This window comes from Salmo salar, chromosome ssa01, assembly GCF_905237065.1.
Source record: "Salmo salar chromosome ssa01, Ssal_v3.1, whole genome shotgun sequence".
NCBI classification, from domain to species: Eukaryota; Metazoa; Chordata; class Actinopteri; order Salmoniformes; family Salmonidae; genus Salmo; species Salmo salar.
This window is the reverse complement of record NC_059442.1, coordinates 106408031-106434254: the sequence shown is the minus strand read 5'-3', so window position 1 is coordinate 106434254 and position 26224 is coordinate 106408031. Positions and strand designations below refer to the sequence as shown.

The 26224-nt window shown below is 46.0% G+C and overlaps 1 protein-coding gene across 5 annotated transcripts in view; it reads right to left on the bottom strand.

The window, feature by feature from the left end:
• abch1 (ATP-binding cassette, sub-family H, member 1) overlaps positions 1–22454 on the bottom strand; it is a 61265-nt gene extending 38811 nt beyond the window's left edge. The window contains exons 1-7 of one of the 5 annotated variants that reach the window (XM_045687239.1): positions 21820–21987; positions 21277–21314; positions 19210–19358; positions 10556–10715; positions 8504–8658; positions 3397–3504; positions 2787–2880 (exon numbers count right to left, since the gene is read on the bottom strand). In XM_045687239.1, the coding sequence (XP_045543195.1) occupies positions 2787–2880; positions 3397–3504; positions 8504–8658; positions 10556–10715; positions 19210–19343 (651 nt within the window). In that variant the 5' untranslated portion in view covers positions 19344–19358; positions 21277–21314; positions 21820–21987. The other 4 variants (XM_045687224.1, XM_045687230.1, XM_045687207.1 and 1 more) reach the window with 4 other exon arrangements.
• Positions 22455–26224: the final 3770 nt, after the last annotated feature.

Here is a 26224-nt window from a genome sequence, read left to right as displayed (position 1 = left end):
AGTACTGTAGACTATAACACAGAGGTAATACTGTAGACTTGTGGTGATAGAATGTGCCCTAAATGCATTCAGAATACATTACACAGGTGGTACAAGGAACCTCTATGTCCCAAATGGCACCCTATTCCCAGATAGTGCACTACTTTTAACCTGAGCCTTATGGGTCCTGGTAGAAGGTAGTGCATTATAATAATAATAATAATAATAATATGGTGCCATTTGAAACAGAGAGTCTTATCAGTGTGTTTCCAGTGAGATATTTGTTGAGTGTGAGAAGCTAAATGCAGAATACAGTACTATGCACTTCACACTACTTTCACTTCTGCCTTAGTGGCTCAGCAGGACATTGAACTGGCTACAATAGAGAAGTGAGATCTGATCCGTCTCTCTGGATAAGAACATCTGCTACATTACTCAGATGTAAATGTCTGTCTCGTGGTAACAGGTCAGAGGGGATGGAATACAGTAGGTAGAAGTTATCTAAATGTCTGTCTCTTGGTAACAGGTCAGAGGGGATGGAATACAGTAGGTAGAAGTTATCTAAATGTCTGTCACATGGTAACAGGTCAGAGGGGATGGAATACAGTAGGTAGAAGTTATCTAAATAAATGTATCATGGTAACAGGTCAGAGGGGATGGAATACAGTAGGTAGAAGTTATCTAAATAAATGTATCATGGTAACAGGTCAGAGGGGATGGAATACAGTAGGTAGAAGTTATCTAAATGTCTGTCTCATGGTAACAGGTCAGAGGGGATGGAATACAGTAGGTAGAAGTTATCTAAATAAATGTATCATGGTAACAGGTCAGAGGGGATGGAATACAGTAGGTAGAAGTTATCTAAATGTCTGTCTCATGGTAACAGGTCAGAGGGGATGGAATACAGTAGGTAGAAGTTATCTGAATGTCTGTCTCATGGTAACAGGTCAAAGGGGATGGAATACAGTAGGTAGAAGTTACCACTAACCACTGATACCTCAGACACAGGGTCAGATATGTTCCATCCCTATATTGATACAGCTCTATAGGGGGTTAAAGGTTAATCTGATCTTAGATCTGTATTGTAAAGGACATCTATTGTGCGTACCAAAATGCACCCTATTCCCTATTTAGTGCGCTACTTTTGACCAGGGCCCATAGAGGCACATAACCAGATATACTGTGAAGACTTCCTCCTTTGGTTTTCTGTACATATTCACATTAGTTATTTACAGACAATCTACTGTATATTCTTACTGCATGTTTATTTTCACCTGCTTATGAATCAGCTCATGAATCAGTTCATGAATCAGTTAAGAGTACAATATGAACAAGCATATGGATCTTAAACAACCACTGTTTGCTCAAATGAAGCTCTAAGCGGATATGAACACATAAGGCATGTAAATACAGTAGTTCATGGTCCATGTGGTACAGCACCAGAACATCCCCTCAGTACTGTAGTTCATGGTCCATGTGGTACAGAACCAGAACATCCTCTCAGTACTGTAGTTCATGGTCCATGTGGTACAGGACCAGAACATCCCCTCAGTACTGTAGTTCATGGTCCATGTGGTACAGAACCAGAACATCCTCTCAGTACTGTAGTTCATGGTCCATGTGGTACAGAACCAGAACATCCTCTCAGTACTGTAGTTCATGGTCCATGTGGTACAGAACCAGAACATCCCCTCAGTACTGTAGTTCATGGTCCATGTGGTACAGAACCAGAACATCCCCTCAGTACTGTAGTTCATGGTCCATGTGGTACAGAACCAGAACATCCTCTCAGTACTGTAGTTCATGGTCCATGTGGTACAGAACCAGAACATCCCATACTGTAGTCATGGTCCATGTGGTACAGAACCAGAACATCCCCTCAGTACTGTAGTTCATGGTCCATGTGGTACAGAACCAGAACATCCCCTCAGTACTGTAGTTCATGGTCCATGTGGTACAGAACCAGAACATCCCCTCCGTACTGTAGTTCATGGTCCATGTGGTACAGAACCAGAACATCCACATGGTCCATGTGGTACAGAACCAGAACATCCCCTCAGTACTGTAGTTCATGGTCCATGTGGTACAGAACCAGAACATCCTCTCAGTACTGTAGTTCATGGTCCATGTGCTACAGAACCAGAACATCCCCTCAGTACTGTAGTTCATGTCTGTCCCCTTCACCACTCGATCACATTTCATTTCCTCACTGAGGAAAAAGGCTGCTCAGAAACAAACATCATCGCAGAGGAAAAGCAGGAAGAAGGTTTTACAGTAACCTAATCTGTAGATTTACAGAGCAGTAGCTCCTAGGTATTAGACTTTGAACCAGTCAGGATAGGGAATGAACACTACTAGTCTGATGGAGGACATGGTGAGGGCCATACAACTGGAATAGTGTTTATAACTGGAACAGTGTGTTCTGATTGAAGACAACCAAACCATTGATGGTGTGACACACACGCAGACCCATAGTCCACCTCTCCCCCCTTTCTAAATCGGTGAAACACAGAAGAACTACAGGAACTACCAAAGGACCCATTGTTTCTCAGCAGAGGGGACCTGATAATTGCCTGCTCATAAAGTATTTGAGGAGGGCCGGTCAGTTGAGCTGTGTGTTTCCCCTTTCCTCTTATGACAACAGATAAACAAGGCACAGCGTTCACAGAGGAGCATTTGACAAAAGGACTGTGTGTGTGTGTGTGTGTGTGTGTGTGTGTGTGTGTGTGTGTGTGTGTGTGTGTGTGTGTGTGTGTGTGTGTGTGTGTGTGTGTGTGTGTGTGTGTGTGTGAGAGTGAGTGTCTTACCACATTGGCTTGCCTGGCCTCCTCGATGTAGTGAGTGGTGATGACGACTGATACTTTTCCAGTTTTCACAATCTCTACTAGATGCTGCCAGATCCTACAGGGACACATGACACAACTCAGTTTAAGGGCACATCCTGTTGTTCCAAATGGCACCCTATTCTCTATAAAGTGCACTACTTACCAGAGCTCTATGAGCCCTGGTAGTGCATTATAAAGGGAATAGGGTGCCATTTGACACACAGCCTTAGCCTTATGACCTGCCTGGGATTACCCTGACTAGACTGATTTGGCTGGGCTTTGTAACAGAGCACTGGTACCATTACACAATCAGATTACACACCCAGATACTTCCAACAGGATTTATACAGTCCTTCTGAATGAGAGACAAAATGGTTTCTGTAATGAGGGGCAGAGAGTGTGTTTGACGGGTTGAGACTGTTGGAGAGAGAGTGGTGTTCAGAAACATACATGTTATCTTCAGACTGTATATGACATTCATTATACTGGATGGAAAAGGGGAAATGTGAAGCAGGTGAATTATTGTAGGTTTTGTATGTGTGTGTGTGTGTGTGTGTGTGTGTGTGTGTGTGTGTTGTTGTCCAGTACATACTTGGCTCTCAGCACAGGGTCCACCCCGACTGTGGGTTCATCCAGAATCAATAACTGGGGGTTTTGAAGTAAGGCTGCTCCCAGAGACACCCTCCGTTTCTGCCCTCCGCTGTAAACACACACACACACACACACACACACACACACACACACACACACACACACACACACACACACACACACACACACACACACACGTTACATAAAACACCTGATATATCTGATCCATCCAGCTGCATTTGTTTGACTTGCGTCACTCTCACTGGCTTCTCAGTGTAGTAGGTGTGTTAGCAGGGCTGGTTAGGCAGCAAAGCAGAGAAACCCTGCAACACTAACCTTGTGAGGTAGAGGGATGTTTCTTGTACTACAGGGCAACACTAACCTTGTGAGGTACGGGGATGTTTCTTGTACTACAGGGCAGAACTGGGTCATTGTGAGGTAGAGGGATGTTTCTTGTACTACAGGGCAGAACTGGGTCCTTGTGAGGTAGGGGGATGTTTCTTGTACTACAGGGCAGCACTGGGTCCTTGTGAGGTAGGGGGGATGTTTCTTGTACTACAGGGCAGCACTGGGTCCTTGTGAGGTACAAGGGGGGATGTTTCTTGTACTACAGGGCAGCACTGGGTCCTTGTGAGGTACAAGGGGGATGTTTCTTGTACTACAGGGCAGAACTGGGTCATTGTGAGGTAGAGGGATGTTTCTTGTACTACAGGGCAGCACTGGGTCCTTGTGAGGTAGGGGGATGTTTCTTGTACTACAGGGCAGCACTGGATCCTTGTGAGGTTGGGGGATGTTTCTTGTACTACAGGGCAGCACTGGGTCCTTGTGAGGTACAAGGGGGGATGTTTCTTGTACTACAGGGCAGAACTGGGTCCTTGTGAGGTCAAGGGGGAATGTTTCTTGTACTACAGGGCAGCACTGGGTCCTTGTGAGGTAGGGGGATGTTTCTTGTACTACAGGGCAGCACTGGGTCCTTGTGAGGTAGGGGGATGTTTCTTGTACTACAGGGCAGCACTGGGTCCTTGTGAGGTAGGGGGATGTTTCTTGTACTACAGGGCAGCACTGGGTCCTTGTGAGGTAGGGGGATGTTTCTTGTACTACAGGGCAGAACTGGGTCCTTGTGAGGTAGGGGGGATGCCGAGAGCTGGGGGCCACACCAGTGCTTTCACAGGTTCAAGGGCCAATTACACTACTATGACATAATTGGTGAGTTAGTTCAGACACATTTCTCTGGAGGCCTTGCCTCTGTACAGTCAGGATACTGGGACTGAGAGCTGGTGGTTCTGTACAGTCAGGATACTGGGACAGAGAGCTGTTGGTTCTGTACAGTCAGGATACTGGGACAGAGAGCTGTTGGTTCTGTACAGTCAGGATACTGGGACAGAGAGCTGTTGGTTCTGTACAGTCAGGATACTGGGACTGAGAGCTGTTGGTTCTGTACAGTCAGGATACTGGGACTGAGAGCTGTTGGTTCTGTACAGTCAGGATACTGGGACAGAGAGCTGTTGGTTCTGTACAGTCAGGATACTGGGACTGAGCTGTTGGTTCTGCTCTATGTTTGACAGTTGTATAAGATGCAACATTCTGAATCACATTACATGCATTAATATAATGTATGACCTTCTGCAGCTGAAGTGTGTTAATTAAATGGTCACATAGAAGTTCAATAGATTTTTATGATGATTTTTAAATAGGTCTAATCAATAACACTGTAATACTATGGTTAAATGTATGGTAATAAGCCAGCATTGAGGAGTTGTTATGATGGAAGTGAGGGAGTCTTCTCTTTGGCATTGACAGCTTGACAGATGTCTGCTGCAAAAACACTGCATTTTTACAGAAGCCCGTGACACACAAACAGAAACTCACTTAGGGGGAAACTGTTTCCTTCTTTTTCTAGCCATCTTAGCCCTGGCTGTAGCATACTTTGTCAAAATGGGATATACTAGTGCAATTGGGGACTCAGCCATAGTCTCTAGGCACAGGTCACATGGTTTTGTGGACATGATGGACCTATGCTGGTTAGAAGAGAGGGAGGAGATGGAGACCCACTAACCCTTTAACCCACTAACCCTTTAACCCACTAACCCATTAACCCACTAACCCTTTAACCCACTAACCCTTTAACCCACTAACCCTTTAACCCACTAACCCTTCAACCCACTAACCCTTCAACCCACTAACCCTTCAACCCACTAACCCTTCAACCCACTAACCCTTTAACCCACTAACCCTTTAACCCACTAACCCTTTAACCCACTAACCCTTCAACCCACTAACCCTTTAACCCACTAACCCTTTAACCCACTAACCCTTCAACCCACTAACCCTTTAACCCACTAACCCATTAACCCACTAACCCTTTAACCCACTAACCGTTTAACCCACTAACCCTTTAACCCATTAACCCACTAACCCTTTAACCCACTAACCATTTAACCCACTAACCCTTTAACCCACTAACCCTTTAACCCACTAACCCTTTAACCCATTAACCGGTTAACCCACTAACCCTTTAACCCACTAACCCATTAACCCACTTACCCTTTAACAAATTAACCCACTAACCCTTTAACCCACTAACCGTTTAACCCACTAACCCTTTAACCCATTAACCCACTAACCCTTTAACCCACTAACCCTTTAACCCACTAACCCTTTAACCCATTATCCCTTGAACCCATTAACCCACTAACCCTTTAACCCACTAACCGTTTAACCCACAAAGGTGTGTGTGTTCTGGGGACAGCACTGATAACTCCTCTCCATAATGAGGACATGGGTCACCGCTTCTGTATTTGACCTCTCCTCGTCATGGGCAAGGGGAAACTATCCCACGCCAAATGAACGTGGACCATAACATCTTGCCGGTCGCATACGCTCTTCACAGAGGTCTGGAGTGACGCATTTAAAATGTACTATATTTCCTTAACGTCGACTTAAAAAAATATATAGTCCTTTATACATCGCTTTTGGAATGTTTTATGCACCCGACTGTATAACTTCTGTTTAGATGACTGTTATAAAGTCTGGACAGAAGTGAAGAGACTATAGATGACTGTTATCAAGCTGGACAGAGTGTAGAGACTATAGATGACTGTTATCAAGCTGGACAGAGTGAAGAGACTATAGATGACTGTTATCAAGCTGGACAGAGTGAAGAGACTATAGATGACTGTTATCAAGCTGGACAGAGTGAAGAGACTATAGATGACTGTTATCTAGCTGGACAGAGTGAAGAGACTATAGATGACTGTTATCAAGCTGGACAGAGTGAAGAGACTATAGATGACTGTTATCAAGCTGGACAGAGTGAAGAGACTATAGATGACTGTTATCAGGCTGGACAGAGTGTAGAGACTATAGATGACTGTTATCAAGCTGGACAGAGTGAAGAGACTATAGATGACTGTTATCAGGCTGGACAGAGTGTAGAGACTATAGATGACTGTTATCAGCTGGACAGAGTGAAGAGACTATAGATGACTGTTATCAAGCTGGACAGAGTGAAGAGACTATAGATGACTGTTATCTAGCTGGACAGAGTGAAGAGACTATAGATGACTGTTATCAAGCTGGACAGGGTGAAGAGACTATAGATGACTGTTATCAAGCTGGACAGAGTGAAGAGACTATAGATGACTGTTATCAAGCTGGACAGAGTGTAGAGACTATAGATGACTGTTATCAAGCTGGACAGAGTGAAGAGACTATAGATGACTGTTATCAGGCTGGACAGAGTGTAGAGACTATAGATGACTGTTATCAGCTGGACAGAGTGAAGAGACTATAGATGACTGTTATCAAGCTGGACAGAGTGAAGAGACTATAGATGACTGTTACCAGCTGGACAGAGTGAAGAGACTATAGATGACTGTTACCAGCTGGACAGAGTGAAGAGACTATAGATGACTGTTATCAAGCTGGACAGAGTGAAGAGACTATAGATGACTGTTATCAAGCTGGACAGAGTGAAGAGACTATAGATGACTGTTATCAAGCTGGACAGAGTGAAGAGACTATATATGACTGTTATCAAGCTGGACAGAGTGAAGAGACTATAGATGACTGTTATCAAGCTGGACAGAGTGAAGAGACTATAGATGACTGTTATCAAGCTGGACAGAGTGAAGAGACTATAGATGACTGTTATCAAGCTGGACAGAGTGAAGAGACTATAGATGACTGTTATCAAGCTGGACAGAGTGAAGAGACTATAGATGACTGTTATCAAGCTGGACAGAGTGAAGAGACTATAGATGACTGTTATCAAGCTGGACAGAGTGAAGAGACTATAGATGACTGTTATCAAGCTGGACAGAGTGAAGAGACTATAGATGACTGTTATCAGCTGGACAGAGTGAAGAGACTATAGATGACTGTTAACAAGCTGGATTGAGTGAAGAGACTATAGATGACTGTTATCAAGCTGGACAGAGTGAAGAGACTATAGATGACTGTTATCAAGCTGGATTGAGTGAAGAGACTATAGATGACTGTTATCAAGCTGGACAGAGTGAAGAGACTATAGATGACTGTTATCAAGCTGGATTGAGTGAAGAGACTATAGATGACTGTTATCAAGCTGGACAGAGTGAAGAGACTATAGATGACTGTTATCAAGCTGGATTGAGTGAAGAGACTATAGATGACTGTTATCAAGCTGGACAGAGTGTAGAGACTATAGATGACTGTTACCAGCTGGACAGAGTGTAGAGACTATAGATGACTGTTATCAAGCTGGACAGAGTGAAGAGACTATAGATGACTGTTATCAAGCTGGACAGAGTGTAGAGACTATAGATGACTGTTATCAAGCTGGACAGAGTGAAGAGACTATAGATGACTGTTATCAAGCTGGACAGAGTGAAGAGACTATAGATGACTGTTATCAAGCTGGACAGAGTGTAGAGACTATAGATGACTGTTACCAGCTGGACAGAGTGTAGAGACTATAGATGACTGTTATCAAGCTGGACAGAGTGAAGAGACTATAGATGTAGATCATTATCATTTATACATAGTTTCCATTTGGTATACATATATATAAATTCAACCCATCCGTGGGCTGGATTTAACGGGCTCACCACTATGTAGGGTTTTGTTACCTGAGATTTCGGACTAGTTTGCTCTTCTGAGGTAGGTCCAGGAAGTCCACCAGGAAGTCCATGCGTGCCTGGGTGTCCGTAGCTGACAGGCCGTGGATCCGTCCGAAGAACGTCAGGGTGTCACTGATGGTAAACTCATTGTACAACGCCAGGTCCTAAAGAGGAACACAATGTTATGTCATGGTATGTGTTGTGTTGATATCAAATCAAACTTTATTTATACAGCACGTTTATTACAAAGGTGAGAAAGATAAAAACACTAAACGTTTTCTACACAATTTTTAAATGAAGATAGACAAGAACAAAATTAAGAGACAAATTAAAATGGTGTGTTTTGCTATAGTATGTTATGTTGACATATCATGTTGTCATGGTATTTATAGTCGTATGTCAATACACTTCCATAGTGTCTAAAGGTTAGGAGTCCATTTGGAACTGAGGTGCGTTTGTGCATCTGTCAAATCAAATCAAATTTGATTGGTCACATGCTTGGTAAACAACAGGTGTAGACTAACAGTGAAATGCTTACTTACTTATCTACTTCCCAACAATGCAGAGAGAAAAATAGAAAAATTATAACACGAGGAATAAATACACAATGAGTAAAGATAACTTGGCTATATACACAGGGTTACCAGTATCGAGTCCATGTACAAGGTAATTGAGGAAGATATGTACATATAGGTAGCGGTAAAGGGACTAGGCAACAGGATAGATAATAAACAGTAGCAGCAGCGTATGTGATGAGTCAAAACAGTTAGTGCAAAAAGGGTCAATGCAGGTTGTCCGGGTAGCTATTGGTTACTATTTAACTAACTAGCAGTCTTATAGCTTGGGGGTAGCAGCTGTTCAGGGTCCTGTTGGTTCTAGACTTGGTGCATCGGTACTGCTTGCCGTGCGGTAGCATAGAGAACAGTCTATGGCTTGGGTGGCTGGAATCTTTTACAATTTTTAGGGCCTTTCTCTGACGCCGCCTGGTGTAGAGGTCCTGGATGGCAGGGAGCTCTGCCCCAGGGATGTACTGGGACTGTATGCACTACCCTCTGTAGTGCCTTGGGGTCAGATGCCAAGCAGTTGACATACCAAGCGGTGATGCAGCCAGTCAAGATGCTCTCAATGGTGCAGCTGTATAACTTTTTGAGGATCTGAGGGCCTATGCTAAATATTTTTAGCCTCCTGAGGGGGAAGAGGAGTTGTCATGCCTTCTTCATGACTGTGTTGGTGTGTGTGGACCATAATAATTACTTAGTGATATGGACACCGAGGAAATTGAAGCTCTTGACCCGCTCCACTACACCCCGGTCGATGTGGTTGGGGGCGTACTAGGCACTCCGTTTCCTGTAGTCCATTATCAGCTCATTTGTCTTGTTGACGTCGTCGTTGGTGATCAGGCCAACCACCGTTGTGTCGTCAGCAAACTTAATGATGGTGTTGGAGTCGTGCGCGGCCACGCAGTTGTTGGTGAACAGGAAGTACAGGAGAGGACTGAGCACGCACCCCTGAGGGGCCCCCGTGTTGAGGATCAGTGTGGCGGATGTGTTGTTACCTACCCTCACCACCTGGGGGCAGCCCATCAAGAAGTCCAGGATCCAGTTGCAGAGGGAGGTGTTCAGTCCCAGGGTCCTAAGCTTAGTGATGAGCTTTGTGGGCTCTATGGTGTTGAACGCTGAGCTGTAGTCTATGAACAGCATTCTCACATAGGTGTTCCTGTTGTCCAGGTGGGAGAGGGCAGTGTGGACTGCGATAGAGATTGCGTCATCTATGGATCGATTTACCTGTGGTATGTTGTGTACCTATAAGGTAACAGTTTACCTGTGGTATGTAGTGTACCTATAAGATAACAGTTTACCTGTGGTATGTAGTGTACCTATAAGGTAACAGTTTACCTGTGGTATGTAGTGTACCTATAAGATAACAGTTTACCTGTGGTATGTAGTGTACCTATAAGATAACAGTTTACCTGTGGTATGTAGTTTACCTGTGGTATGTAGTGTACCTATAAGATAACAGTTTACCTGTGGTATGTAGTGTACCTATAAGGTAACAGTTTACCTGTGGCATGTACCCCACCATCCTCCCAGGGACCTGGTGTCCAGGAAATGCTGGCGGCTTCCCCAACACGCTGATGTGCCCTCGGGAGATCTTCAGGGTTCCCACAATGCATTTCAACAGTGTGGTCTTCCCACACCCACTCGGACCCAGCAGGCCGTAGCTGAAAGATAACAGGAAGAACATTTGCACTAAATCATACATATTACTACAGTATGATAGTATAGTATGATAGTATGCTGTGATAGTATGATACGATAGTATAGTATGATAGTATGATATGATAGTATAGTATGATAGTATATCATAGTATATCATAGTATGATATGACAGTATGATAGTATAGTATGATAGTACAGTAGAATATAATGATAATATTGATATCTGTATTACTCAGTATGGTCTGACTCTTAATCGTAACTCACATAAAACTTGCAATGACATCGATACATGATTCACGTGGAAATCCAAGTTAAACGTAATTTATATATGCAAGAACCCGATTACATTGTCTACTTTATGTAAGGTTTAGAGCAGGGGTACTCAACTCTTACCCTACGAGGTCCGGTAATGTCACGTCCTGACCAGTTTAGGGATTATTTGCTATTGTAGTTTGGTCAGGACGTGGCAGAGGGTATTTTGTTTGTGTTTCGGGGTGATGGTTTATGTAGTAGGGTGTTAGATTTATTATTTCCGGGTTTTGGTTTATGTTCTATGTTTTGTATTTCTATGTTCTTTCTGGTTTGTGGTATTTCTATGTGTAGGTTGGACTCTCAATTGGAGGCAGGTGCTTTCTCGTTGCCTCTGATTGAGAGTCCTATATATGGGTAATTGTTTGGTGTAGTGTTGTGGGAGATTGTTTCTTGTTTTGCCTGTGTGAGCATGACACGACTGTTTTGTTGTTTGTGCGTTCTTCGTTTTGTTATTTTGGTGTTCTCTTCATTTAAAATAAATAACAAGATGAGCATCCACATTCCTGCTGCGTTTTGGTCCTCTATTCCCGACGACAGCCGTTACAGGTAGCCTGCAGGTTTTCTGTTCTACCTGATAATTAATTGCACCGACCTGGTGTCCCAGGTCTAAAACAGTCCCTGATTAGAGAGGAACAATGCAGTGAAACTGGCTGTCCCTCTCCTTGTTCGGGTGGCGTTCGACAGTCGACGTTACCGGTCTTCTAGCCATCGCAGATCCACCTTTCATTTTCCAATTGTTTTGTCTTGTTTTCCTGCACACCTGGTTTGCATTCCCTCATTACTAGTCTTGCATATAACTCTGTTTCCCCCCATGTCTGTGTGTGCAATTGTTATGTGTAAATGTATGTGTACTGCAGGCTGGTTTGCGCCGGGTTATTGTAACCCGTGAGTGTTTAGTTTTCTGAGTGTCGTGTTTTGTTTGCCTCAAAGGGCTCCGTTTGGTACCCATTTCTGCTCTCCTGCGCCTGACTTCCCTGCAGCCAGTTACGCACTTCTTTACAGAATTCCACACCTGAATTATGGAGTCAGCAGTTGCAGGTACCCCTGATAGTAGAGTCGAGGAGCGCATCCAGGAGCACGCGGCGATGCTTCACCATCTCGGCGCCGCCATGGACCGCGTCGTCCAGACGATAGACCGCTAGGAGAGACAGGGTGTCCCTCCAGCGCCCCCACCAGCACAACAGGGGTCTCCACTACTCACCCCCTCCGCACCCGGTTCCAGTGGGATTCGTCTCGCACTTCACAGGGAGTAAGATGGGACGGCCGCACGCTGCCAAATTTTTCTGCTGCAGCTGGATTTATATCTGGCGACCGTTCACCCGGCTCCCTCGGGCCGTGAGAGGGTGTCCACCCTCATCTCGTGCCTCTTGGGGAAAGCTCTGGAGTGGGCCAACGCTGTGTGGGGAGAAGGAGATGCGGCGCTGGACCACTTCGAGGATTTCACCCGCCGCTTCCTGTCCGTCTTCGACCACCTGCCCGAGGGTAGAGCGGCAGGTGAACGTCTCTTCCACCTGAGGCAGGGGACGAGGAGCTCCCAGGAGTTCGCGATGGACTTTCGGACCCTGGCCGCCGGCGCAGGATGGAACGACAGGGCCCTGATCGACCACTATCGCTGCAGTTTGCGCGAGGACGTCCGTCGGGAGTTGGCCTGCAGGGACACCACCCTCACCTTCGACCAGCTGGTGGACCCGTCCATTCGGCTGGATAAGCTGCTGGCTACCCGCGGACGTCCAGATCGGGATCTGTCGGTTCCATCCCCCAGCACCACCACTCCGATACCTATGGAGCTGGGAGGTGCTGCGCTCAGGGAGACTGGAGGAAGTTCCTTCACGTGCACCATCTGTGGCCGCAGAGGTCACACTGCCGGTCGGTGTCGGATTGGTTCCTCTGGGGGTAGAGGCAGCAGGCAGGGCACTCTGGCATCACCCCAGGTGAGCCAGCACCATTCTCACCCAGAGCCCTCTGTTGCACACCTGTTTTTCATGTTACTTTTCCTGAGTTTTTCCCGCATTCCCAGCATAAGGCGCTCGTCGATTCAGGCGCAGCTGGGAATTTCATAGACCGATCATTCACCCATAGTTTAGGGATCCTCATTGTTCCAGTGGCTATGCCCTTCCCAGTTCACGCCTTAGACAGTCGACCAATAGGGTCAAGGTTAATTAGGGAGGCCACCGCTCTCCTGGGTACGGTGACGCAGGGGGGATCACAAGGAGAGAATCAGTCTCTTCCTCACTGACTCTCCTGCGTTTCCCGTGGTGCTAGGCCTACCCTGGTTAGTCTGTCATAACCCCACTGTTTCCTGGCAACGGAGGGCTCTCACGGGGTGGTCACGGTGGAAAGCTACTACAGTGGAAAGTCCAGACCAGGTCTCCACCGTGCGCATTCCCCCCGAATATTCCGATTTGGCTCTCGCCTTCTCCAAGAAGAAGGCGACTCAATTACCACCCCATCGTCGGGGGGATTGTGCGATAAACCTCCAGGTAGATGCCGCACTTCCTAGGAGTCACGTGTATCCCCTGTCACAGGCAGAGACGGCAGCTATGGAGACATATGTCTCCGAATCTCTGCGTCAGGGGTACATTCGGTCCTCCACTTCACCCGCCTCCTCGAGTTTCTTGTTTGTGAAGAAAAAGGAGGGTGGTCTGCGCCCGTGTATTGACTATCGAGCCCTAAACCAGATCACTGTGAAGTACAGTTACCCGCTACCTCTCATAGCCACAGCGATTGAGTCAATGCACGGGGCGTGCTTCTTCACGAAACTAGATCTCAGGAGTGCTTACAACCTGGTGTGTATCCGGGAGGGAGACGAGTGGAAGACAGCGTTCAGTACCACCTCAGGGCATTATGAGTACCTCGTCATGCCGTACGGGTTGATGAATGCTCCATCAGTCTTCCAAGCCTTTGTGGACGAGATTTTCAGGGACCTGCACAGGCAGGGTGTAGTGGTGTATATCGATGACATTCTGATATACTCCGCTGCACGCGCCGAGCATGTGTCCTTGGTGCGCAAGGTGCTTGGTCGACTGTTGGAGCATGACCTGTATGTCAAGGCTGAGAAATGCCTGTTCTTCCAGCAGTCCATCTCCTTCTTAGGATACCGCATTTCCACCTCAGGGGTGGAGATGGAGTGACCGCATTTCAGCCATGCGTAAGTGGCCGACTCTCACCACGGTAAAGGAGGTGCAGCGGTTTCTAGGGTTTGCCCATTACTACCGGAGGTTTATCCGAGGTTTTGGTCAGGTAGCGGCTCCCATTACCTCACTGCTAAAGGGGGGTCCGGTTTGGTTGCAGTGGTCGGCTGAGGCGGATAGGGCTTTTGGTCACCTAAGGGCTCTGTTTACCTTGGCGCCCGTGCTGGCCCATCCGGATCACTCTTTGGGGTTCACGGTGGAGGAGGACGCGTCCGAGGCTGAGATTGGAGCCGTGCTCTCTCAGCGCTCGGGCACGCCACAGAAGCTCCGCCCCTGTGCCTTCTTCTCGAAGAAGCTCAGCCCGGTGAAGCGAAACTATGATGTGTGGGACCGGGAGCTGTTGGCTGTCGTCAAAGCGTTGAAGACGTGGAGACATTGGCTTGAGGGGGTTTTCTGCTGCAGCTGGATTTATAGTGCAAATTATACTGTGACATACCAGTGGAGAATTACAACACAGAATAACAGTACTGCACTCTAAAAATAAAAATGTTGATTCAACATAATTTTGTAACGCTGCAAGAGGATTGTGAGTTTGCTCAACATTTTGGCTGACCCTACAGAAATTCTCAAGTTGAATTGTATGTTCACTCAACTTTACATTTTAGGTTCAGTAAACATACAATTCAATCTGAGAATGTATTCTACCTTATTTGCATATTTCCCAGTGTGCCTTGCCTTTTCCAGTGAATTGTAGTTACCACCCATGACTATATTTGTTAATGACAGAGACATGGTTGTTGAATGGCTTTCATTCCTGTAGCCTTCACCAAGTGAATTATCTTTATAATTCTACTCTTGATGACCATACATCATAAGGCCTTTCATTGAGGGCCAAGTAACACCCTAACACTGTTGTTTGAAACTCCTGTTTTACATGCCACATCAAGCCTGTAAGTAATATGTTGTCTTGAAAAGTGATGTGTAATTCCTATTGGAATCCAGCCAGAGTAAGGATATCCAACAACTGGAACTTTTAATTAATGCGCAACCTGCATTGAGGATGACTGCAGGGGTAGGGAAGATTGATTATTGAGACGATTAGTTTAGAAAAATGTATTATGTTATTTATGTTTGTGTAGCATAAGACTAATCAACTAACAAATGTATGCTACATAACAAAACAGGTATTGAAAAAAACAATTCTGAAAATCAACCTGCAAGAGCATGGTGGGAAATATTGTAATGATGGGTGTGGTTTTGAGCAAACATGAATAAGTAATTTTACTAAACAAGCTTGTTCAAATGCAGCTCACTTTGAGCAGAGTTCAGTAAACAAACTTAAACACATTCGCTCAAATTCTTGTCCTTTTGAAGTCCACTCAACTCACAGAATAACGCAGATTAAGCAGTTGGCTTAGTGTAGGTGTGTGTGTGTGTGTGTGTGTGTGTGTGTGTGTGTGTGTGTGTGTGTGTGTGTGTGTGTGTGTGTGTGTGTGTGTGTGTGTGTGTGTGTGTGTGTGTGGAGGGGACAGAGAGGAAGAGAGAAAGAGAAACAAAAACAGATACTCTTTCTGTCTAAGAGAGCGAGAGAAAGAGAGGAAAGAGAAAGATAGTTTCAACATCAACAAGAGGCTCTTCATTAAATACTATAGATATTTATTTTACTGGGTTTTCTTCCTCTATTTCTTATATTCTTTTCTTTCTACAGTCCACCCTGTCACCCTACTCCTCCTTCTCTGAGTGTTTACCACCCTGTCACCCTACTCCTCCTTCTCTGAGTGTTTACCACCCTGTCACCCTACTCCTCCTTCTCTGAGTGTTTACCACCCTGTCACCCTACTCCTACTACTCTGAGTGTTTACCATCCTATCACCCTACTCCTCCTACTCTGAGTGTTTACCAACCTGTCACCCTACTCCTCCTACTCTGAGTGTTTACCATCCAGTCACCCTACTCCTCCTACTCTGAGTGTTTACCATCCAGTCACCCTACTCCTCCTTCTCTGAGTGTTTACCATCCTGTCACCATACTCCTCCTTCTCTGAGTGTTTACCATCCTGTCACCATACTCCTCCTTCTCTGAGTGTTTACCACCCTATCACCCTACTCCTCCTTCTCTGAGTGTTTACCACCCTACTCCTCCTTCGCTGAGTGTTCACCACCCTACTCCTCCTTCTCTGAGTGTTTAACACCCTGTCACCCTACTCCTCCTTCGCTGAGTGTTCACCACCCTACTCCTCCTTCTCTGAGTGTTTAACACCCTGTCACCCTACTCCTCCTTCTCTGAGTGTTTACCATCCTGTCACCCTACTCCTCCTTCTCTGAGTGTTTACCACCCTACTCCTCCTTCTCTGAGTGTTTACCACCCTGTCACCCTACTCCTCCTACTCTGAGTGTTTACCATCCAGTCACCCTACTCCTCCTTCTCTGAGTGTTTACCATCCTGTCACCATACTCCTCCTTCTCTGAGTAGACCCTACTCCTCCTTCTCTGAGTGTTTACCATCCAGTCACCCTACTCCTCCTTCTCTGAGTGTTTACCATCCTGTCACCCTACTCCTCCTTCTCTGAGTGTTTACCACCGTCACCCTACTCCTCCTTCTCTGAGTGTTTACCACCCTACTCCTCTTCTCTGAGTGACCACCCTACTCCTCCTTCTCTGAGTGTTTACCATCCTGTCACCCTACTCCTCCTTCTCTGAGTGTTTACAGCACCCTACTCCTCCTTCTCTGAGTGTTTACCACCCTGTCACCCTACTCCTCCTACTCTGAGTGTTTACCATCCAGTCACCCTACTCCTCCTTCTCTGAGTGTTTACCATCCTGTCACCCTACTCCTCCTTCTCTGAGTGTTTACCACCCTACTCCTCCTTCTCTGAGTGTTTACCACCCTGTCACCCTACTCCTCCTTCTCTGAGTGTTTACCATCCTGTCACCCTACTCCTCCTTCTCTGAGTGTTTACCACCCTACTCCTCCTTCTCTGAGTGTTTACCACCCTGTCACCCTACTCCTCCTTCTCTGAGTGTTTACCACCCTACTCCTCCTTCTCTGAGTGTTTACCATCCTGTCACCCTACTCCTCCTTCTCTGAGTGTTTACCATCCTGTCACCCTACTCCTCCTTCTCTGAGTGTTTACCATCCTGTCACCCTACTCCTCCTTCTCTGAGTGTTTACCATCCTGTCACCCTACTCCTCCTTCTCTGAGTGTTTACCACCCTGTCACCCTACTCCTCCTTCTCTGAGTGTTTACCACCCTGTCACCCTACTCCTCCTACTCTGAGTGTTTACCACCCTGTCACCCTACACCTCCTTCTCTGAGTGTTTACCACCCTGTCACCCTACACCTCCTTCTCTGAGTGTTTACCACCCTACTCCTCCTTCTCTGAGTGTTTACCACCCTGTCACCCTACTCCTCCTACTCTGAGTGTTTACCATCCTGTCACCCTACTCCTCCTTCTCTGAGTGTTTACCACCCTGTCACCCTACTCCTCCTTCTCTGAGTGTTCACCAACCTGTCACCCTACTCCTCCTACTCTGAGTGTTTACCAACCTGTCACCCTACTCCTCCTTCTCTGAGTGTTTACCACCCTGTCACGCTACTCCTCCTTCTCTGAGTGTTTACCATCCTGTCACCCTACTCCTCCTTCTCTGAGTGTTTACCACCCTACTCCTCCTTCTCTGAGTGTTTACCACCCTGTCACCCTACTCCTCCTACTCTGAGTGTTTACCATCCTGTCACCCTACTCCTCCTTCTCTGAGTGTTTACCACTGTCACCCCCTCCTCCTTCTCTGAGTGTTTACCACCCTGTCACCCTACTCCTCCTACTCTGAGTGTTTACCACCCTTACCTAACCTCCTTCTCGGTTTTCTCACCCTACACTCCTTCTCTGAGTGTTTACCACCCTACTCCTCCTTCTCTGAGTGTTTACCACCCCTGTCACCCTACTCCTCCTACTCTGAGTGTTTACCATCCTGTCACCCTACTCCTCCTTCTCTGAGTGTTTACCACCCTGTCACCCTACTCCTCCTTCTCTGAGTGTTCACCAACCTGTCACCCTACTCCTCCTACTCTGAGTGTTTACCAACCTGTCACCCCTACTCCTCCTTCTCTGAGTGTTTACCACCCTGTCACGCTACTCCTCCTACTCTGAGTGTTTACCATCCTATCACCCTACTCCTCCTTCTCTGAGTGTTTACCACCCTACTCCTCCTTCTCTGAGTGTTTACCACCCTGTCACCCTACTCCTCCTACTCTGAGTGTTTACCATCCTGTCACCCTACTCCTCCTTCTCTGAGTGTTTACCACCCTACTCCTCCTTCTCTGAGTGTTTACCACCCTGTCACCCTACTCCTCCTACTCTGAGTGTTTACCACCCTACTCCTCCTTCGCTGAGTGTTCACCACCCTACTCCTCCTTCGCTGAGTGTTTAACACCCTGTCACCCTACTCCGGCTTTTCACTAGGTTCAGACCCTGGGCCCTTTGTAATGGAATCTGAGGCTCTGTGTAAATCAAATCTAATTGAGTTGTGTGTCAGTGGAGCTCACGTCACCTGCTACTAAGGGACAGAGATGTTGAAACAACAATACTTTATAAGAAATAGAATTGTGCTTAAGAGAAAGTATTCAGCTGTTACTGTCAAAGGACTGTCAAAGGACAATATTCAGCCACTACTGTTGAGGCAACAAACATTTCAGCTGTTAGGCTATCATCAATGTGTGGACAAAAACACCATTACATATTAATAACATGTAAGACCATTACATATTAATAACATGTAAGACCATTACATATTAATAACATGTAAGACCATTACATATTAATAACATGTAAGACCATTACATATTAATAACATGTAAGTCCATTACTTATTAGCGATATTAACATGCTCTGTCTTACTGCGGGGTGAAGTGGTGTTTTGACTTATCCTGGACACTCAGGACAGCCTTTTCTGATTGAATACCCCACAGGGCAGTAAGCACTACTGAGGTCAGTGTCATGGTATAAGGTTAGGGTTAGGACTGGGTAAGGTTGTAGTGTCAATGTGATTTACTCACATCTGTCCCTGTGGCACGGTCAAGTTGAGATTACTCAGGACTTTGAGTTCACCGTACGACCGACACACTTCCCGACACCGGATCGCCGAACCCCCCAGTCCCGGGGAGGGGGGAGCTTCCTCGTCTGCCTTCATCCTTCCCTCCGCCAACTGGACGAAGAAAAACAAATGTAAAAAAATCAATCACCCACAGCATTATGGCCCAGCGTTGTGATTAGGGTTTCTTTCCCAAAATTCCCAGGTTTTCCAGAAACCCCAGTTAGAAGATTCATGGAATCAGGAAGGAATAAGCAGGAAATCCAGGAATCCTCCAACCAGGGTTTCAGGAAAACCTGGGAATTTGGGTAAAGTTACCTGAATGTTGCAGCCCTACTAGCAATTGAGGGAGAACAGCCGGCGACTATGGTTACGGGGCAAGTGTACTACCACCTATGCCATTAAGGGTCTCTTTGCAACAACTTTTATGGTTCTTTGTGGTTAGCGGAAAAGTACTGGTTGTTTGAGAAGGGAGTGGTCTAAAGATAGGAATGTATGTGTGTATTATAAAAGGACTGAGTATTCATTTTTTACTTTAGTGCACTCACGAATAAAGATCTTTGAACCTTTTTTATAAAATCTGAGACTTTGCCCAATTATTAGTGATCCCAGAGTCTTACAAACCTAGGGGAATTGGTTAAAGATTAAATGCATGATTGGAATCGAAAATTCCCTTAACACACATACAAGGAAAACACACCAGGCTGCGTTACAAAGGGCACCACCATATTCCATACGTAGTGCACTACTTTTGACCAGAGCCCATATAGGACCCTGGTCAAAAGTAGTGCACTATATCGAAAATAGGATGCCATTTGGGATGCAGTCCAACTAAGGACTTGCTCATTACGGACAACAGAAAGTGAACTAAATGACATCTTCTCAGCAACAGCTGCCATGAATCTGTGTCTGTGTTGTGTAGTAGACCTGTGTTGAAATATTATTGGAAAATCATTTCAAATGCTTTCTCTGTGCTTGATTGATCTTGCCTGGCTTAATGGGACCAATAGAATAGTCCCACAACTGTAAACCCTGCCCATCTGGCACTCTAGGCAGGCTAAAGCAAACGCTCAAAGTATTTGAGAGATTTCAAAACAGAATATGAACCCAGTTCTGGTGGTGGTGTGCCTGTAACTTGGCCTGCATTGAATCTAGGTCGTAGAGCAACCCCGACTGGCATCCTATTCCCTACGTGGTCTATATAGGGAATAGGGTACCATTTTGGATGCACCCTGGGTCAAAATCATCTTTAATCCCTGCCTCCTTTCCTTGGCTTCCCCTGTTTCATTCTCCCTTTCTCTGTGTTGGCTTCCCCGTTCTCCCTCACATAATCCAGCATCTTTCATTCCACCGTGAAGAGATTATAGGGAAACCACTCCGTAATATGACTCATTTGATCAAGGTCACCTTCTTTAACACAATTCCACATGGCAGCATATGTACAGAAAGGAACTGTTGTTATAATAGTAATAGCCAGGACATTGTTGTACTGTAATAACATTGTAATATAGGATATTGATAAGTGAGACATTATAAAGCCTATCTACATAGACAGACGTATTCATTCACTGTAAGGGAATTTGTCCATGGTTCTATTCTTTCTGCTTGAAGTTCAACGTTTTTATTAATCAAATTGCAGACCGCAAATGATCTGAAATACTTGATATTAACAGATTAAAGACTCCAGTTCACGTTTAAAGAAGCCCCATAAAAATAAGAAAAAGGAAAAAATATATAATTTGAGCCATCCAACAAGATGTTGAAGTAAACTACTGTGTACACCAGATTACTTAAAATGAAGAAAAAAATGGAAGCCAGGTAGACTACATTTGATGCTAATGACAAGTGTCATACCCATTCGTCGTTATTATTTCTGATACTCACTGATACCGGTACTGTACCATACGTTTAACCTAACTAATCTTTGAAAGAGGGACAACCACAAACTATATAAAAATACGAAAACACAAGCTGAAGGCTTAATTTAGCCAACTAGGAAAACAACGTGTCCAACATTGTGACAGGAACTCACCTGAAATAGTCCCTCTAGTCAAGTAGAAGTCCAGTAGCCTATTGGGGATGAAGAGCAACAATGTAGCCACCTGCACTGTGCCTGTGTGAGTCTGCCGAGCCAACAGTGTAGGAAGGCTATATTGTAACGTGGTCGAGCAGGTTGGGTTTCGAGAAGGGAGAATCCTCTCTCTGGAATAAATGCACCTGTTATTCTACTACTAAATTACATTAACAGAGAATTAGCGAGACAAATTATAAACTAGAAGAAACAAACCACGAGCCTCCTACCACGACACCTTCCTATGATTTTCTTCAGTTTAGGTGGCCTATATATGGCAGCGGGATTCCATCGTAATAAACGGAGCAGCCATATATCCTGTTCTAACCGTAACAGCTAATTCATTTATAGGAGCAATAACATTCCAACTGGTGCCGGTTCGCTCTTTCGTGAATCTGCAGTGCATTTATCCAAAGCTACCTTATCCTGTCTGCTATAATCACAATCCGATACAGAATATAGAACAAGCTTTCGCTCTCCAATCATCTTGTAGGGAAAAACTACCTTACAGAGAGCCTGCCAACTTCCGCTTCACAGCACCTCCAAAACGGAGCATGTCGGACTCTGTCGGTTTCCTCAACTAGCGCATTTAGCCTTCAAATGACCATGAATTCGGCAGCGAAAGCGTCATGCATGCATGACCTGTGATGCGTGTTGGTGCCTGGCTATTTTTATCCAGCGGTTGGCTACATGCCGGTATAGCCAGCTGCTAGGTTTTCATGCCATTTCAAATCAATGCTTCTTTTATAAACGCCGCAAACATTCCATGTTTATGCCCACAGGAACGGAATTCAAACACGCGTCTCTTTTTATTACATCACTATATTTCCCCACATCCTAAGGATGTCCCTGTTCACTGGGCCTATAGTGCTTTTTCTGAAATGCTAATTGTCTATGGAGTTCTTTCAACATAGACATGTCAACGTTAGCCGTATTGCATTGTCAGATCTTCCATAAAATACCTCACTAAATAATGCCACCACGTATCCGGCTTACAAACTTTGCATACCTGCTCCTCCATCTCGGTGCATTCGGGCGGTCCTCCTGTCGTCGCAGCATCATCCGCGGCTGCTGCCTCCGTGGCCATGTTCGTCGATTGGCGGGAGATGCATCCAGCCTCAGCCCCCCAGCAGATGGCCTCTCACTAAAATCAATAGGCAACTATCTCCATCTACTGGCCGTGAAGGAAGGGGAACTAGGAAAGGTGTCTGAAAACAGACCAATACTTTTTTTATTAGCAAGCATCAAATGCAAACAATACAGGCAATCGTACAAAAATGTATAAACATGTTCAGTAACATCTGACCACACAAAACAGAGCCAATTAATTTACATAATATAAACGGAAAAGAGCCTTCGGCCAAATTAAGATTCTGTGTCCGAAAATTTCAGACGAGACAATTCTTTTTCGAATGGGAGTTAAAAAAAATGTGTGCATCAACTATATCGTTTTTGGTCGTCCGTGTCTAAACCACCACTCTGTGAGACTGGGACTTCATGTGAGGGTGGTGGGATGTCTCTAAACCGGAGGTATGTCTTCAGTAGGGAAGGAAGAGGAAGCTGCTGCACCACATCGGTCTGCATCAGAACCACTGAACCCAACTCTTCCCTGACCCGCAGCCTGCAGAGATGAGAGAGGCCACACACTCTAGATAGAGATAGAGAGAGAGGACACACACGTTGGGATTAAAATAGGTCACTTTAAAAAGCATCTGCTGAATGACAAAAATGTAATGTGTCCATGTTATTGTGTGTTACCTAGCCTTAACAGGGCTACCCCTGCCCCTCCAACCTAACCTTCACAGGGCTACCCCTGCCTCTTCAACCAAGCCTTCACAGGGCTGCCCTCCAACCTAGCCTTCACAGGGCTACCCCTGCCCCTCCAACCTAGCCTTCACAGGGCTACCCCTGCCCTTCAGCCTAGCCTTCACAGGGCTGCCCCTCCAACCTAGCCTTCACAGGGCTACCCCTGCCCCTCCAACCTAGCCTTCACAGGGCTACCCCTGCCCTTCAGCCTAGCCTTCACAGGGCTACAGCTGCCCTTCCAATTAGCCTTCACATGGCTACCCCTATGCCCTCCAACAAAGCCTTCACAGGGCTACTGCCCCTCTAACCAAGCCTTCAAAGGGCATGGCTGCAGCTGTAAATCCAGGAGTGGCCTCCATTGCCACCAAAAGACTCACAAGTAAAGGAAACAGGCACGATGGACAACCATAAGCAAGTAAATGTGTGTCTTACATGTTAGATGCTGGATGCAGCAGTAGGGAGGGCTCCAGTCCTGCCTGCAGTAGTGGGGGGAGCCAGTAGGAAGCATAGAATAACTGACTGAGGCCCTCACACAACAGTCCACATAACTCCTCTCCAGTGAGAATGCTCCCATTCGGCTGCTCTGGTTTGGAGAGGCTCCTGCTCGGCTGCTCTGGTCTGGAGAGGCTCCTGCTCGGCTGCTCTGGTCTGGGTATGCCCCTGTGTTTGAGGATGTACTGCATCTCCTCTGATTCACAACAGGTCAGAATGTAGAACCATATCTGTTCTGTGTGTGTGTGTGTGTGTGTGTGTGTGTGTGGTGTGTGTGTGTGTGTGTATGACTGTTTACCTTAAGAGCAGCCTGATGAAGGCAGGATCTCTTGGAGCCATAGTGTCTTGTGTATGTTCCATTGACCTCTGCCCCTTCCCGGACCAGCAACTCCACCATCTCTGTGTGTCCAGCGTCTACAGCTACACAGACCATCCAATAACATTTGTTGTAAAACTTCTAATAAGGTTGACGAAGTCCTTCTGTTGTGTGTGTGTTACCTGAGTATAGAGGACAGGACATAGAGATGCTGTCAGCTGGCTTGTTGGGGGTCAGCGTCTGTTTCAAGGAGGAGTTGGACCACTTCCAGGTGTCCATTCTGAGCAGCCATGTACAGCGCCGACTGACCCGCATCTGTCAGAGTGTTCACGTAGGCAAGGCAACCAAGGGAAGAGCTTGCTGCACCGAGCCAATGGAAAGAGGATCCTCTTTAGCCATTTGAGGTGCACTTTCAGGTGCCAAGTAGGCTCGGGCGGTGTACCGTATACCGGGCTATTTGGAAAAAGCCCCGGGATGATTTAAAAAAAAAAAACCTTCGTAACTATTTATTTGAAGTTTATTTTAAAACATTTGAATATCTGTATCTACTTTTTTAAGTAAATACCTGGAGTCAACTTGTGCAATACATTAGGAGATGAAGAAGATCAAGTTGTTCATTTCAACTGTCACAATGTTTCATTATGAAGCTTACCAGTCTTCCCCAGTCATGTGCTGTTTGTTTACTCACTGTTATGCAGCATAGGCCAGCAGCATGCCACCCTGCATCCCACTGCTGCTTGCCTCTGAAGCTAAGCAGGGTCGGTCCCTGGATGGGAGACCAGATGCTGCTGGATGTTGCTTTGGAGGGCCAGTAGGAGGCACTCTTTCTCTGGTCTAACAAATTGGTCAATAAAGATTCAATGGCATTTATTGTAAGAGTAGGGGTGTTAACCTCGGTGTCCTGGCTAAATTCCTAATCTGGCCCTCATACCATCACGGACACCTAATCATCCCCAGCTTCCAATTGGCTCATTCATCTTCCCTGTAACTATTCCCCAGGTCGTTGCTGTAAATGAGAATGTGTTCTCAGTCAACATACCTGGTAAAAAAAATAAAAATGTAATTACATTATGGAATTCACAACTAAATATCTTATAGCTATTAAGTTAACTGTCTAACGTGCTAAACACTCTGCAGTTGTGCATTTGGTTTGCTAGTTAGCTAGCTACACTATATATACACACAAAAGTATGTGGACACCCCTTCAAATTAGTGGATTCAGCTATTTCAGCCACACCCGTTGCTGACGAGCACACAGCCATGCAATCTCCATAGACAAACTTTGGCAGTAGAATGGCCTTACGGAAGAGCTCAGTGACTTTCAACGTAGGACCGTCATAGGATGCCATCTTTCCAACAAGTCAGTTCGTCAAATTTCTGCCCTGATATAGCTGCCCCGGTCAACTGTAAGTGTTGTTATTGTGAAGTGGAAACGTCTAGGAGCAACAACGGCTCAGCCGTGAAGTGGTAGGCCACACAAGCTCACAGAACTGGACCGCTGAGTGCTGAAGCGTGTAGGGCAGGGCTGCCCAACCCTCTTCCTGGAGATCTACCGTCCTGTGGGTTTTCAGTCCAACTCTAACTTAACACACCTGCTTCTACTAATTAGCTGCTCAACAAGACCTTAACTAGCTGAATCAGATATGCTAAATTAGGGTTGGACTGAAAACCTACAGGACAGTAGATCTCCAGGAGGGTTGGGCAGCCCTGGTGTAGGGTGTAAAAATTGTCTGTCCTCGGTTGCAACACTCCCTACTGAGTTCCAAACTGCCTCTGGAAGCAATGTCAGCACAAGAACTGTTCATCAGGAGCGTCATGAAATGTCTTTCCATGGCCGAGCAGCCGCACACATGCCTAAGATCACCATGCGCAATGCCAAGCGTAGCCTGGAGTGGTGTATAGCTCGCCACCATTGGACTCTGGAGCAGTGGAAACGCGTTCTCTGGAGAGATGATTCAAGCTTCACTATCTGACAGTCCGACAGACGAATCTGAGTTTGGCGGATGCCAGGAGAACGCTACCTGCCCGAATGCATTGTGCCAACTGTAAAGTTTTCCGGAGGAGGAATAATGGTCTGTGGCTGTTTTTCATGGTTCAGGCTAGGCCCCTTAGTTCCAGTGAAGGAAATCTTAACGCTACAGCATAGATTGACATTCTAGACTCTGTGCTTCCAACTTTGTCAACAGTTTGGGAAAGGCCCTTTCCTGTTTCAGCATGACAATACCCCTGAGGTCCATACATAAATGGTTTGTCGAGATCAGTGTGGAAGAACTTGACTGGCCTTCACAGAGCCCT